This window comes from Thunnus albacares, chromosome 8, assembly GCF_914725855.1.
Source record: "Thunnus albacares chromosome 8, fThuAlb1.1, whole genome shotgun sequence".
Lineage (NCBI taxonomy): Eukaryota > Metazoa > Chordata > Actinopteri > Scombriformes > Scombridae > Thunnus > Thunnus albacares.
In genome coordinates, this window is record NC_058113.1 from 21649596 (window position 1) to 21663263 (window position 13668).

Genomic DNA, 13668 nt, shown 5'->3' on the forward strand with positions numbered 1-13668 from the left:
GGTTCCAGTAACAGCCATGTTTAATGTCATAATATATATGTGGAATTTCTTTGTTTACAACACTCTATCAGCATTAAATACCTAATACAATAGTAACTCCACTAATATAGAATGAGCAAAGTGAACCTGCTCTATTGACCATCAATGTTCAAGCGGGTTAAAACAGTCCCTTATCATATCGAAGGGCAAAAGATTTTAATTGCTGCTGTGTTCTTTCCGTCATCCGTGTCACATGGGTTATAGAAGGGGAACAGCGGAGCCGGGACTGTTCCCATGGTGAATGTGTAGATTGGTGCCATGGTAACAGCATTGTAGAAAGAAACCTCCTCCTCTTCACAGTCTAAAAACACTCCAATGCGAACAGGACGGACAGACACTTTGACCTTGGTGGGTTTTGGGTCGGTGCAGGCCAGGATGGCCCCGCCCTTTAGGGCAAGGGTCCAAAGGCCACTGGAAGTGCCCGTTTTCATCATCTCCCCTCTTGAGACATCCTCTCGTGCCACACCCACCTTCCACGCTGTCTTATGGCCCACCTCGACCTCCCAGTAGTGTCGCCCTGTGGTGAAACCCTGATTGCCAAACACACAGTAATAGTAGTGGAACCGTCTTGGGTTGACCTCGCAATCATTTATGTCTTTATCCTCCTCAAACCACACTGAAGTGCGGGACTGGCACAGAGACAGATTAGGGTGGGCTGTCTCAGGGTCAAAGGTCATTAATGTAATATCTGTAGGCAGACATTAAGTACAGTCAGTCTTGTTGTTTTACATGTGTTATATAAAAATGACATATATAAACATACTTGGGTAAAGACAGCTCTTCATGTGCTTCCATATTCTGTACTGGATGGGCCCCACAAACTGGCCAGAGCGCACCTCTGTGTCCACCTCTGGTGGAGGGACGAAGCTGACCTGAGACCTGCTCGGACAAAATGGGAAGAGGGGAGGACTGAATGATGGATGATAAAATGCCAACCTGGTAGACACACCACAGTGACGATTATGGAGATGGATTGATGTGCAGAAATGAGGAATGTAAAGTATGTATAACACAAGATTAATGAGTTGTGGGGAAAACAGTGAAAAAAACACAAAAACAAACAGTTAGTTTGGTAAAAACAAGCATTGCAAAAACCTGCCTTTTTACAAGATCTTGAATTTCCTGCAATGAGAGAAACAGTTAATGAAACTTTGTAGTAATTCGTTTTCAGAATTTAAAAATAGTATACGCGACTTTAAAATGACTTGTGAAACTAGTAAAACATTCATTCATTCATTGATATAAAGAGCTGCTTTGTTTGGACTCCAGATAGAAGCTGTTGTCTCAGCCAGACTGCTTTATGCATTCTATTCCTATCTGCTGACTAATGCATTGACTGCCTTTTGTCTTTTCACTTTTAAATGAGAAATTGATTTTGACTCGCACAAGCAGGCAAGTCAACTGTTTAGCCAATCAATGTCTATAATTGATCAAATAACTGCCAAAGACGAAGCACAGAACAGCTATCAGGCAGCTCTTGACTTTGGTCCCTATGAGGTAAACTTGCAGACATTGTTTGTGAGAGGTCATAAGCTCAACTAAGTCCAAATACAACGAACAATTATAGACAGTAATGTTCACAAATTAAAAGTAGGGTATGTAAAGTTTAGTCCAGGCACAGGGGAAAGCTTACAATGACTCAGGACAAATGCACATGTTGCTGCTCTGCTGCTACTCAAAGAATTTTCCAGACTGTGTCATGGAAAGAGTCCAAACTATTCTCCACCTCCTCCTCTCTCCCCACTCACACATTAGCTCACCCTTAGTCCAAATCGACATCATCGCCACACCCCAGCTTTGAAATAGTTGTATTATATTCAAGCCAATAATAAGCCAAACTCCAGTAATAATCAGATGTAATATCTGTATGTCAATTTCTTCTTTTTCAGAGAAAACACTTCCTCACTTTGAGCAGTTTAGGACTGTCCTCCTCAGCCAGTTTGCCATTGAGCACTGTGATTGCTCTCTCCAGGTTTTTCCCTTGCTCTGCTATTTTCTTCTCTCTTTCCTTCAGCTGCTTCACTTGTTTCTGTCTCTCCCTCCTCAGTCGTTCTAGGTCTTTATACTCCTCCTCGTCCAGGAAACGATGGAGGTTCTGAAATTCGGCTCTGATTTCTCGTTCCAGGCCATCAAACCTGCCCTGAAAGACCAAAGGAAAGAAACAGACAATTATCACTTCAGCACATGAGATCAAATGTGTGTGTGTGTGTGTGTGTGTATGATAATATGGATAATCATTTTCTTAACTGGCTTCAGTATAATTATTATGAATAATTACATAAATACATTTACATTTAGTTTGTGTTCAACTGGAATCACTGTGTATGAAAAGAGTGTATTTTTGAAAAAGATAAGGATTAATAATGCAGCAACAGTACCTCTATTTCCACTGACTCTACGTACGTCTCTCTTTCTGCTTCTCTGCACTCATCTACCTCGTGCTTGATTCTTTTAATAGCCTTGATAAGCTTGTCCTGTAACACATACACAGAGGGCACACAGAGAATTGTGGAAAAAATACATATGGAACAGAAATCTTTCTGAATTAATATCCTACAAACTGGGTTTCTTTTACCTATGAAATACGAACAATTAAAAACAAGTACAGTCATGTTGTATCCCGTCTCAGTTGTTATAAATATACAGCAGCAGGTGAAAACCATAAAACATGAAACTTACCTTAAAATCAGAGAGAAGGCTTTTATTGCAGTTGTTGTTGGTGTCTTTGGTGTGGTTTTGGTACATTCCAGATTCTGAAAATAGAAAAAAAAACAGGAATCGAGAAGGCTGTTGAGAAAGTGCAATAAATGTGATGGAGGAAATAAGAGGGAGGGACAAATCGGAGGACATAACACACAACAACACAAAGGGGGAGAGGGGTAAAAAAAACCACACACACACACACATGCCATCACGATGAAAACAACAGTCAGACAACGGTCAGACTAATAGAGCAACAAGGACATACATCCAAGCAGAATATTAACAACCGAAAACGTATTGACAAGCACAGATCAGTGTCCACTGCCTGACTTGAAAGTATATGGAGCCATTAAAAGTAGGAGAGGAAAAGGGAGGGCGAGGGGGGTGGGGTTGTGGGGGCAGATGACTGTAGCTGCCAGGAGGGTTTGCTGGCTGGCTCCGTGCTTGGCAGCAGCGATTTATGGCAGCAGACACAGAGGAGTCTATTTCTGTCTGCCAGTGTCTTTGGAAACAAAGGAGGAATCTGGTGGTGGGGAGATATTGTCTTTCATATTAACAGTTGTTTTGCCTGAAAGGGAGACATGTTTATTTTTGCAAGGTGTCTCTTACTAATGTCTGGGGGTGTGGGAGATATTACAGAGCTAGTTGCATTTAAGGATGCTGTTTGGCTATCTGTGCCCTGCTAGGTTTCATTGTCTGAGAGATGGGCACTGTCTCTAAATGTACAGTCAGCATTTCTGCTTTCTTTCCTTCCAGGAGTACGCCTACATATCTGCATCCCATTGCCCAACCACATATGCCTCTCTTTTTTAAAAAAACCCAAAACAAAACCTGGGTGTAGTTTGTATCTGTCCACTTTTCTAAACTTTATATCTCTACCTCTGTCTTTGTCTGTCTCTCTCTGTCTCCTTCTCTGCCCATTACCCCCGCACACACATAGCAACACAGGGGGGTCTGGCTATGGGTACATGAAGGGTATGGGTACTGAAGCAGCATTACTCATCTCTGCAAATGTTCCTCATCTATAATTCATGTTGCTGGGTCCTGGCAAGTGACTGTGCTGAGCTAAGGTTGAGCAGCAAACTCGCTGCACTACAGTATGCGGCAGGTGGAGGGGACACCAACAGGATGACACAATAAAACACAAAGGCACGCTGCATGAAGTCATGAAAGCATGCGCAGTGATCCCTGACTGAGAATCAAAGCATAAATCAATGTTGGCTATTCATTATTAACTTGATGAATTCTCATTCATTCTAGTTTTTATTCAATTTGGATGTTTTTTAAGGGAAGAAAAATTCAAGGATCGTTCATGTCCAAATCCTTTTTTTTCTTATCATAATAACACCTAATGTTAATTAGTTTTTATATTGACATACTGACATATAACAAACATTACAAAGATTTAGATACCGCTGCTCCAAGATGACAAAGCACAAACAAATACAAAATATGAGGAAAATATGTATATATACATATATTTAAATAACAATAGTGATTGTAAGTATTCTAAAGGCTGTAAATTCATATTTAATTAGACAAAAAAGACAGATACGAAACTTTACGACGTTATAAATTTTGATTTTGTGTGTATTAAACTCTATTTCTATCCCTTATATTTATATATATATATAATTTTTTAATATATAGTAATATATTTATATAAATATATACGTATGTATAATTTAAAAAATAAATATATAGTTATATATTTATATAAGTAAATATGTAAATAAAATCGAGGCCCCGCCCATTCGTCGCATGAAAACGACGTCACGAAAGTAAACAAGAGCATGTCGCACAGACAGACTCAAGCAAGAGGTATTTTAACGGATCTAAAGAGCTTTGCATTTGATTGAAATCATGTTTTTATATTTAAAAGCAGACGTTGTGTATATTAACTGCAGTCGGTGACACCAGCAGCTCTGTAGCTTTAGTAACTTAGCGAACTTAACTAACGTTTCCAGCTAGCTTAGCATACCGTACAGTGTTTATCACACAGTGTAGTTAGTAATGTTTCTTTAGACACGCTGTGTTATGAAAACTAACGTTAGTTGCCTTCATTATAGACGCATAACTGCAACGTTTATCAGACTGTAGACTTCACCGTTTGATCATTTCTTTGTTGTATTACAGAAATGAATGGCCAAGCGGACGTCGAAGTCGATTACAAGCGGAAATACAAAAATCTCAAACGAAAATTAAAATTTCTTGTTTACGTGAGTAACGTATTCTTGATTTGGGGAGTGAACCGCCAGTTTTTGGTGTTTACAAATGTCTCTTCGTCGATACTGATTTGGAATTTGGTTTCAGGAGCAGGAATGCTTTCAGGAGGAGCTCAGAAGAGCTCAGAGGAAACTTCTCAAAGTCTCTAGAGATAAAAGGTGAGGGTGCATGCAAATATAACTAAAATCATATTGTAAGTGTGCTGAATAACGCATTCATTCATTTGTTTTCTAGCTTCCTTCTGGACCGGCTGCTACAATATGAGCGGGTAGATGAAGACTCCTCAGGTGATAATCATCATCATCATCATCATTATCAATCAAAATTACAAAGTGCTTTACATGGTCAAAACATTTAAGTTCTGCAATTAAGCAGTAAAATCAGACAATTAAAATAAGAATTAGATAAAATACCCCTAGTATAAGATTTACAATAAAACAACAGTAGTAATAAAATAGATGAGACATGTTGGAAATAAAACTGTGTGGTAACAATTAAATAAAAGCCTTTCCAGAGCTGAGAGGCCTTGATGCAAAAGCCCAGACACCTCTTCCCCAAATAAATTAACAATTTCAGACTGTTACCTAAAACAGCTGTAATTATTTTAATTAATTTTATTGAATGTGAAGAATGCAACATTTTTGAATAAATACGGGTCAAATTTAACCTGCAACATCCTCTCTGTACAAAACTTTGTATCAGATACACAGAAATACAAAAAGTTGAAATATATCAATTTTTGTATATTCTGGTTCACTTTGGGAAAAGTCATAACATTTCTGGCTACAAGAGGGGTGTTTAGGGTGGTTTTACTGCTCTCAAATGAAAAAAAAAACAAAAACGGGTCACATTTGATTTGAACAACAATATGTGAGGGAAAGTTGTGTCAGCAATGTACTGCATTGTAGGATCATGATTTCTTGTCCTCTGTTTCAGATTCAGATGCAACTGTTTCTTCAGAAAACAGTGAAGGAGAAGGTCCCAGGGAGAGGGAAAGAGAACGAGATGGAGCAAAGAAGTAAGTTGGGAATTTTAAACGAAAACTTAGAGATTAGAGCCACTAATTGTGTTATCTCATCAATTTCTGCTAATTTCATAAGTTTTACTGCCTACTGTTCTGCCCACAGGATGCTAGCAGTATTTTGAACTTTGACAAACTGCCTGCACTATGGAAAGTTACACGAATATGTGCATGTTATATATGATTGATTAGACTCTTTTCTTTCCATTGTGGCCATTTCAAAAAGTAAGCCCTGCCTTAAAAATAAAGTAGGCACACTGCCTGGGAGAGCGTACAACTGAAACCTTAAAAATATGGTTTGATGGATATAGATGTTAAAGGTTTAAAAGTACAAGTCATTTTTTGTATTTGACTCTTGAGTTATTAGTGTGTGAAAGGAAAGTATAATTGTCACCCATCTCATAAGGAGATAAATAGTACCTGTTCGGGATTTGAGCCTCAAGATGATAGAAGTAATTTAGAGATAATTAAAGCTTGTTACTATTTTCAAATAGCTCAAGCTCAGTTTTTTGAGATAGTAAAACGCTGGCTTAGTGAGGACAGAAGGCAGAAAAGAAAAGGATGCCTGGACATACTTTAATAATTTAAACCTGAACCAAATGTGCCAGAGATGACAGCACAACATTTTGAGCACTGAATTCTCTTGCTGTTATACCCGATGCACTCTCGAGTTTGTCTCAGTTTTTCTTTTTTTTTTTGTTTGTTTTTTCAGGCGAAGGAGTAGTCCTGGGGCGTGTCTTCCTTCATCATCATCATCCCCTCATCTCTCCCTGCTGTCCCGTCCAGGTGTAAATCCCCTACAGTCATCAGGCTCAGGGCCCTACCTCAACACTGTGAGTTTCCACCTCTCTTTCTTATATCTTAGTACATCCAGCAACAGTAACATTGCCTCCACTGTCATCTCCTCATCAGCAAACTGTTTTGATTTGGCATTATTTCTATAATTTGATTGTTTTATCATCTTATTCATAAGTCTGTTTTATCTCTTCCTTTTGTTTTTTTGTTTGACGTTTATATTGGCTTCACTGTCCTTGCATTGTTCATTCTTCTGTGTATGTTTTTTGTGGTTTTTTTGTGTATGTCTTGTAAACTGCTTATGTTGTGTGCATGTGTGTTCGTGTGGTCATTTGACAAACTGGGGCCTGCGTGTGTGTTGGGCAGATGCCCTTCCCACCAGAGTATTTGGCTCCCCCAGCTGAACGAATGAAGAAAGAGAGAAAAACAAAGACGCCAAAAAACAAGAAAGAGACTACGGGGAAGGTGAGAGAGGAAAAGGGGAAAATAAGATGTTTTTAAAGAATATAATGGAACACGTCCTGTGTAGAAATGTGCTGTTTACAGTATATGGCACAGGATGTCACGTATTAGAGTTTCTGATCAGTGTTTTTCCTGATCTTTACTTAATGTAACATGTAATAATGACATTTCAGCACAGTGTTGTTGTAAAAAATTCAGTCCCCCTAAGCTGTTTTCAGTTCAGCACTGTACTGATGCAACCTTCTGGTCAGTACATCCTTTAGTTTATGTACATGTCACATGCTTTGTCCTGATTTACTGTGTACATCTGTGATGCAGCCATCCATCCATACCCCTCGTTCTTGCATCATATCTCCATCCCTCTCTCTCTGTCATTCCTAACATTTTCGCGTCATCCTGACCTCCCCTCAGGTTGTTGCACCAATGACGGCTAATTACCCATCAGCCCCTGCGGCCCCTCCGGGAGCCAGCGGCCCCTTCAGCTGGGTTCCCAGACAGATGCTTAGTGGAGACGCTGCTGAGGAGGAGGGGGAAAGCGACGGAGACAGCGACAGAGGAGATGAAGACAGAGGGGAGGGAGACGAGGCTGAACTAGTCATTGATATCCCTAACGAGTGAGCATGAGTGTGTGTTTAGATGTATTTATACAGAGAGGATGGAGGGGCTGTACATTTGTGCGTGTGTGTGTGTGTGTGGGAGAGAAAGAATGAAACACAGCCTGACCGCCTGACTGAATGTGTTGTGTGTTGAACAGCCCAGTCCTCAATTTGAGAAGAGTAGCAAAGCTCCCCCTGGTGGACTTTTGCTAAACTGCAGTATCACTGTCAAAACAATCTCCCAGAGAAATGTGGTATTCAAATATTGTGTTAAGGAAAAAATCTGTGACAAAGTTATAGTTTGTAAGCTTTTTAAAAAAAAAAAAAAAAAAAGCTCCACTGCCGCTGTGAGGATTGGATACTTTATTTCAAACACCGTTCCAAGCTGCCTGCTGATCATCGTTTTGTTTAAACTGTGCACAAACTGTGACTACAACTAGGTGTGTTTTTCCTGGAGATTTTTTCTTTGTTTTTTGCTTTGTATTGTCTAACCACCATCCCTGACATGGTATCTTAAACTAACTGTAATCCAATGAACTTGTTTTAGTGTGATATAGATATTTGGAGGTTTCAAATGTTAAGTCTTCTTTGTTTGTTACAGACTAATTTGACCTCTTTTGCCAATTGTACTTAAACTTTGTTGATATGCTTTTTTTTTTTTTCTTTAAAAAATTGTCAAAAATCAAAGCTTCCACATATTATGGAAATATATTGTTTTTGCACCTATCCAATTGTGCATGTCAGATTAAAATGTTATTTCAATTGACTAAAGGTTTTAGTTTTTAAATAAAATGGCATTTCGGGTTTCATTCAAAGATTCTGCTAACAACATACTACAGAAGCCATTTAACCTAAAACATGTGATAAGAGTTGTATGTTAGTCTAAGAATATGTGTTATTTTAGACATCCAAACAGCAGTGAAAGTGTCAAACACATCTGATAGTATGGCTTGATGCCCCACCCAAAACATCACACCTTAAAACTCTCATTCCAGAGTGAGAGTCAGTCATGGATGACAGTCTTTGTTAAGACTTCATTGTATGCAGGGTGTGTGCAAACATTCACTATTCTAAAACTATGATCAAGAGAAGCTTGTGTAAAGTTGGTACATGTTTTTTATTTGCACATTTTGTTTGCTTGCTTGACCTCTGCAAAGGGAATTTTGATACCACTCTCGACAGAAGCCCAGAGGTACATTTGACTCACGCTGGCCATAACTCTTAAGCAACATGAAGGCAGCCTGACTGGACTCCACCTCTTCTAGCTGTCAAAATGAGAGCAAGATATTTGAATGTTTTCTCTTACACATGCATAGTACTAGGTTATGACATTACGTTGCTTATTTGCTACATAATGATTTTGTCAAAAAACCCTCTGTGCCTACATCATGTCTCAACAGGCTTGTTTCTAATTTCTATGAAGGCAAGCTGCAATCTGCAAGCCATGAAAGGGAGCTTGTTTTGTCCGGAAAGTTAGATTTCAAGATCCACTGCACCCTGGGTGAGACAATGACCCTCGACTGTGACACTGTCAGGATTAAGCTTTAATGAGGATTTCATAAAGGGAACTTGTTAAATTTAGAACTCAGTTGCTCACATATGAATTTTACACTTGAGTTTAATGTGAGAAGTCTTGCTTGATTTGGAAGGATTTCAAAGAAGCTTTTGACTTGATACAGTCAACACTATCAGGAATGTGTTTTACCAAGAAAAAATGGACAACAAGAGAGTATCAATCAAGTGACTAACCCATGTAGAGAGACCATTGTTTGGGAATGTGGACATACAGGTAATTGACAGATTTTAATGGGTGTGGGCTTGGTTTGTGTACCTAACAGCAATGGTAGTTGGAGGTGTAACCATAGAGAGGATAAGAGGGAGGGGTGAAGTAGAGGTGCAGCCTGAGGGAGAGTCAAAGAGGGTGGAACTGTCAGAGGGGGAGAGGTTGTCAGGGAAAAGGGAAATGAAGGAGTAAGCAAGATTGTGCTTGCAACACAGAGTCACTCTCTCAGAGAACAGCTGACATTAAAAGAAGACAGACATGGTTGGAGACAAACTGGAGGAGAGAAAAAGAAGCGAGTGAGGAAAAACAACAAGCCATTAGCAGAGCTTGCCAACCTTGGCCACCTTATCTTTTTCCATCTATATACGGAAACCACTGGATAATTTATAAGCCTCTCCCTCTCGTTCTGTATGTGTGTGTGAGACAGAGAGAGGGGGGATTTGCTGAGCTCACCACCACCATGCTGTGTCCCGCTGCTGTCAGTGCAGCTGCTGCGGCTGTCTGGCTGCTGGCTGTGCTGGGCCCATGCCTGTCTCTTACAGCTGAGGACAACTCAGAACCAGGCTTCACCCTCTGTAGCCACTGCTTCTACAGACAGACGCCTCCTCGGGGAGCCTCTGCAGGGCCGCTGCTGCACCCACTCTGTCACAGACTGCCTGGGGGACAGGCGTTTGCCACTCTGCACAGACCAACCTGTGACACAGCTGTCTACTCTGCCTTCCATCTCAGCCATGGATGGACAGAGAGAGAGGGACTGGAGGGGGAAGGGCTTGTGGTAAGGACACATCTATCATGTTGTTACTATCTACTTTTGAATTATGGCAGTTGAAAAAGACATACAGCATAGCATCACAGATTTGTGATCCAGCATGCAAGCTGTAAACATAGTAAACAGTCAACTCTGGTAATTAGAAAAATAGATAAAATAAAAACAGACATGTAAATGACCAGCAGAAGAAATGACCTTTATCAAAATGTAACCACTCAGCTTCAAACACTCCTGCTAAACAATGCTGTTAAGTATGTTTTTTACATGTTGCTTTCATTATGTGTAGTACAGAAACATTTGACATGAACCAAAGAACTTCTTAACATTTGATAATGCCTAGTTAAATAAAATGTATTGATTCATATGTGAAGATATTAACTGAAGTTGGGTATAGCTAGAGTATACTTTCATAGTACCCTCATATCTTAACAGTTGTGTTATTTTTTCTTCCAGACAGAGGAAGAGGAAAACATTATAGTGCCAGCTCTTCTCAGAGGAGGCAAGGTTTCGCCCACAGACTCCCCTCTTCAACACTGGGACTCAACAGTCACATCACTGGTCCAGTCAGGCATCACTCCCCAATGCAGCATTTTAGGGGGCGATCTCTACATCCTGATTGGGGCGGGAGGATTCGGGACGGAAGAGGATGGAGATGAGGAGTGTCAGATGAAGCCGCTGTGGTCTGCAGTGTGCTGCGCTGTCCCGGAGGGGAAGGGTGGCGTTAGTGTGGGGTTAATCAGAGAGACAGGGGAAGGCGTGAGGGAAGTGAGCGTGAAGGAGCTGGAGGAGATGCTAGGAGTGACAGAGCTGTTCTCTGAAGGCTGTGGAGGAGCAGATGGGGAGACTGTTGGAATGACAGTGGGTCTTAACAGTGAGGGGAACCCTGGAAATATAGAAAAGCTGGATTCAGATACTACTGATCAAGACACTGAAAGAGAAGGGGATGGTTTAGATACTACTGGCCAAGATTCAAATAAAGACCTCAAGGAAAGCGGAGAGAAGCGGGTGGCTACTCTTGATGCTCAGCCAGACGAAGCTGATGTTGCTGATGTGACACGGGAAACTTCCGCACATGCAGTGAAATCAGAGAGCAGCGATGATGATGATGCCGTGGAGGAAGACACAAAATCCAGCAGCACTGTGATCTACATCCTCTCCACCATCCTGTCCATCCTTACAGCTCCACTGCGGCTTGTGTTCTCCACAATTACACAGTTACCTGGACAGGTGAAACATGTGACTGAACCATTTATACATCAGCAATTTAGTAGTACACTTTCATACTGGTTGAGGGAGCGACAGATTTAGAAATAGAAAGGTCACAATCAAAGCAGCAGAGGCTGGGATGTCCTGATTTTTAGTCTCTGTTATGGGTTAAGCTCCAAAAAATATTGGATCCTTCACTTCTCATTTCAGTTCAATACATTTTTAGTTTCCAAGCTCAAGCTGAGATAGACATCATCAGGGTTTTCAGACTTTAGAAAGCTCCTCCAGAACCACAGAAGACATTACTACATGTAATCGCAGGCTGAGTAGTACTTACTCATCATGACGTGTAAACTGAGCTTCATGTGTAAAAAGAAATTGTAAATGCCATTTTTAACATTTCGCTAACTAAATGATTAATCAATAAATAGAGAAAATAATCAGCAGATTAATTAAAAATAATCATTACTTACAGTCTCTGTAATAATTGATTACAATATGTATAAAAATAACAGGGGAAAAGTTCAACAAGTTTGCATACAGAAAACCAGAAAACCTCAGAAATCCAACAATAACAAGGACTCCATTCAAAGCAATTAAAAATGCAACAAGAGCCCATAACATAAAACATTGAGATGTCTGATTATATAGAGTGATATAGCCAGTTTGCAGAGAAACAATTGTATTTCAGTGTGTCATTGAGTCCTTTAATAAATCTCTTCATTCCACTCTACTCCTCCCAGACAGGAATGAGGTCTGGCCAGTGTTAACTATGGGTTTACTACATTCACTCAGGTATTTGTCACCTCATCATTCACACTTTTTTACCTCATTTCAAAAAGGTATGTGTTTGTCTTTATCTTGATTCAGGTGAGCTATGTTCTTCAAGAAGACCTCGGAGTTCTCTCTGCCCTGCCTGGAGATACCTACTCCCTGTTCCACCTCTTGACCTCTGACCTGTTTTCCTGGACGGGTTCAGCTGTAGAAATGCTGCTGGGTATCGGGGAGGCCTGCTTCTTCAGTGTCTACTACTGCTCCTCCTCCATCCTGGAGGCTCTTCTGAACAGCTGCCAAACTGGGGTCACTGGCATGGGGACACTGGCAGAGGACACAGTGGGGATATTTGTTGACTCGCTGGATAATGCCTGGTGTGTGACCAAGTTCTTTGGAGGGCGGCTGTGGGAGCAGAGCGAGGGTTATGTAGGCACAGTGGTGACAGAGGTGGGGGGTCAGGCAAAAGCTGTAGGTGGAGGGTTGGGGACGCTGGCATGGAGAAGTGGAAATGGGGTGGGCAATGTGTTTAGGCTGGGAGGGGGTTTAATAATGGGGATGGTGGATATGGTCACTGGTGCGGTGAGAGAGGCTTTTGGGCAGGAGTCAGAGTGAAAGAATCCAGACTCCAGATGACAACGATCAGGAACAAACACTGTCAAATGTTTTCTCCAGTTTTGGTTTGGAAATTTCTTTAGCACATGAATGTGTGAAAAGGGGGCAAGCTATTTGAATGTGATGCCATTCCATATGCCTTTTTTATTTTAGAAGGATCGCCACATGTTTTAAATCAAATTTAGTGAGTTACAGATTTCTTATAGGTCTAACACTTCACTTTGGCCACATAATCTGCTGTATCTGAGAGCTGGGATAGCTGACACAACTGTGATTTAGAAAACACTGCACTGTGCACAAGGCATTTGGATGTAATTATTCAAGACTACTCTTGTATAATACTTTAATTGTTATGATAAATGTTTGCTTACATGTACAGTTGAATAAAAGAGAATGATCGCTTATTTTACAGTTTCCTTCTATGTATAATGTTTCCCTCCCAACAAGGCTATTTGTTCTGTTATGTTATGTCAATGCTCATGGTAACACACAATAATATAATGATAACAATATCTACATCATATTTATATGTATCAACTATCCAAACTTAAAATAGGAATACAAAACATGGGTAATAGATAGCACTGAACATGCACTTTACTTAAGTATGTCAGTTTTTTGATTTTTCTTTCTTCTTTTCCTCCACTACAGTTCAGAGGGAAATATATCACACTTCACTACA

The 13668-nt window shown here is 40.4% G+C and overlaps 3 protein-coding genes across 5 annotated transcripts; 2 read left to right on the forward strand and 1 right to left on the reverse strand.

Annotated features, from left to right (window-relative positions):
* On the reverse strand, window positions 1–3114 carry si:ch73-54f23.4 (zinc-binding protein A33). Of its 2 annotated transcripts, XM_044360189.1 has the most exons (7): window positions 3008–3114; window positions 2719–2792; window positions 2418–2513; window positions 1946–2179; window positions 1139–1161; window positions 803–918; window positions 1–727 (listed from the first exon to the last, which is right to left on the reverse strand). In XM_044360189.1, the coding sequence occupies exons 2-7, from the start codon at window positions 2782–2784 to the stop codon at window positions 174–176; spliced, it is 1089 nt and encodes a 362-aa protein (XP_044216124.1). In that variant the 5' UTR covers window positions 2785–2792; window positions 3008–3114; the 3' UTR covers window positions 1–173. The 2 variants fall into 2 exon arrangements, with proteins under 2 accessions (XP_044216124.1, XP_044216123.1); XM_044360188.1 differs by lacking the exon at window positions 3008–3114 and having other exon boundaries at window positions 2719–2918.
* A 1377-nt stretch (window positions 3115–4491) lies between these two features.
* ino80e (INO80 complex subunit E) lies at window positions 4492–8181 on the forward strand. 2 transcript variants are annotated; one of them, XM_044360226.1, is made up of 8 exons: window positions 4492–4563; window positions 4879–4961; window positions 5056–5126; window positions 5203–5255; window positions 5905–5986; window positions 6702–6822; window positions 7151–7249; window positions 7658–8181. In XM_044360226.1, the coding sequence occupies exons 1-8, from the start codon at window positions 4536–4538 to the stop codon at window positions 7862–7864; spliced, it is 744 nt and encodes a 247-aa protein (XP_044216161.1). In that variant the 5' UTR covers window positions 4492–4535; the 3' UTR covers window positions 7865–8181. The 2 variants fall into 2 exon arrangements, with proteins under 2 accessions (XP_044216161.1, XP_044216162.1); XM_044360227.1 differs by lacking the exon at window positions 4492–4563 and adding an exon at window positions 4593–4791.
* Window positions 8182–8612: 431 nt separating this feature from the next.
* Window positions 8613–13390, forward strand: LOC122988024. The gene is made up of 3 exons (XM_044360137.1): window positions 8613–10400; window positions 10848–11621; window positions 12471–13390. The coding sequence occupies exons 1-3, from the start codon at window positions 10086–10088 to the stop codon at window positions 12984–12986; spliced, it is 1605 nt and encodes a 534-aa protein (XP_044216072.1). The 5' UTR covers window positions 8613–10085; the 3' UTR covers window positions 12987–13390.
* Window positions 13391–13668: the final 278 nt, after the last annotated feature.

Coding starts and splice junctions, on each gene's coding strand:
- ino80e (XM_044360226.1), top strand. CDS start 4,536: ATGTCGCACAGACAGACTCAAGCAAGAG. Junction 5,256..5,904: donor GGTAGATGAAGACTCCTCAG/GTGATAATCATC, acceptor CCTCTGTTTCAG/ATTCAGATGCAACTGTTTCT. Junction 6,823..7,150: donor CAGGGCCCTACCTCAACACT/GTGAGTTTCCAC, acceptor TGTGTTGGGCAG/ATGCCCTTCCCACCAGAGTA.
- LOC122988024 (XM_044360137.1), top strand. CDS start 10,086: ATGCTGTGTCCCGCTGCTGTCAGTGCAGCTGCTGCGGCTGTCTGGCTG. Junction 10,401..10,847: donor TGGAGGGGGAAGGGCTTGTG/GTAAGGACACAT, acceptor TTTTTCTTCCAG/ACAGAGGAAGAGGAAAACAT. Junction 11,622..12,470: donor TTACACAGTTACCTGGACAG/GTGAAACATGTG, acceptor ATCTTGATTCAG/GTGAGCTATGTTCTTCAAGA.
- si:ch73-54f23.4 (XM_044360188.1), bottom strand. CDS start 2,889: ATGTCCTCCGATTTGTCCCTCCCTCTTATTTCCTCCATCACATTTATT. Junction 2,514..2,718: donor GCCTTCTCTCTGATTTTAAG/GTAAGTTTCATG, acceptor TATGTGTTACAG/GACAAGCTTATCAAGGCTAT. Junction 919..1,138: donor ATTCAAGATCTTGTAAAAAG/GCAGGTTTTTGC, acceptor TTGTCCGAGCAG/GTCTCAGGTCAGCTTCGTCC.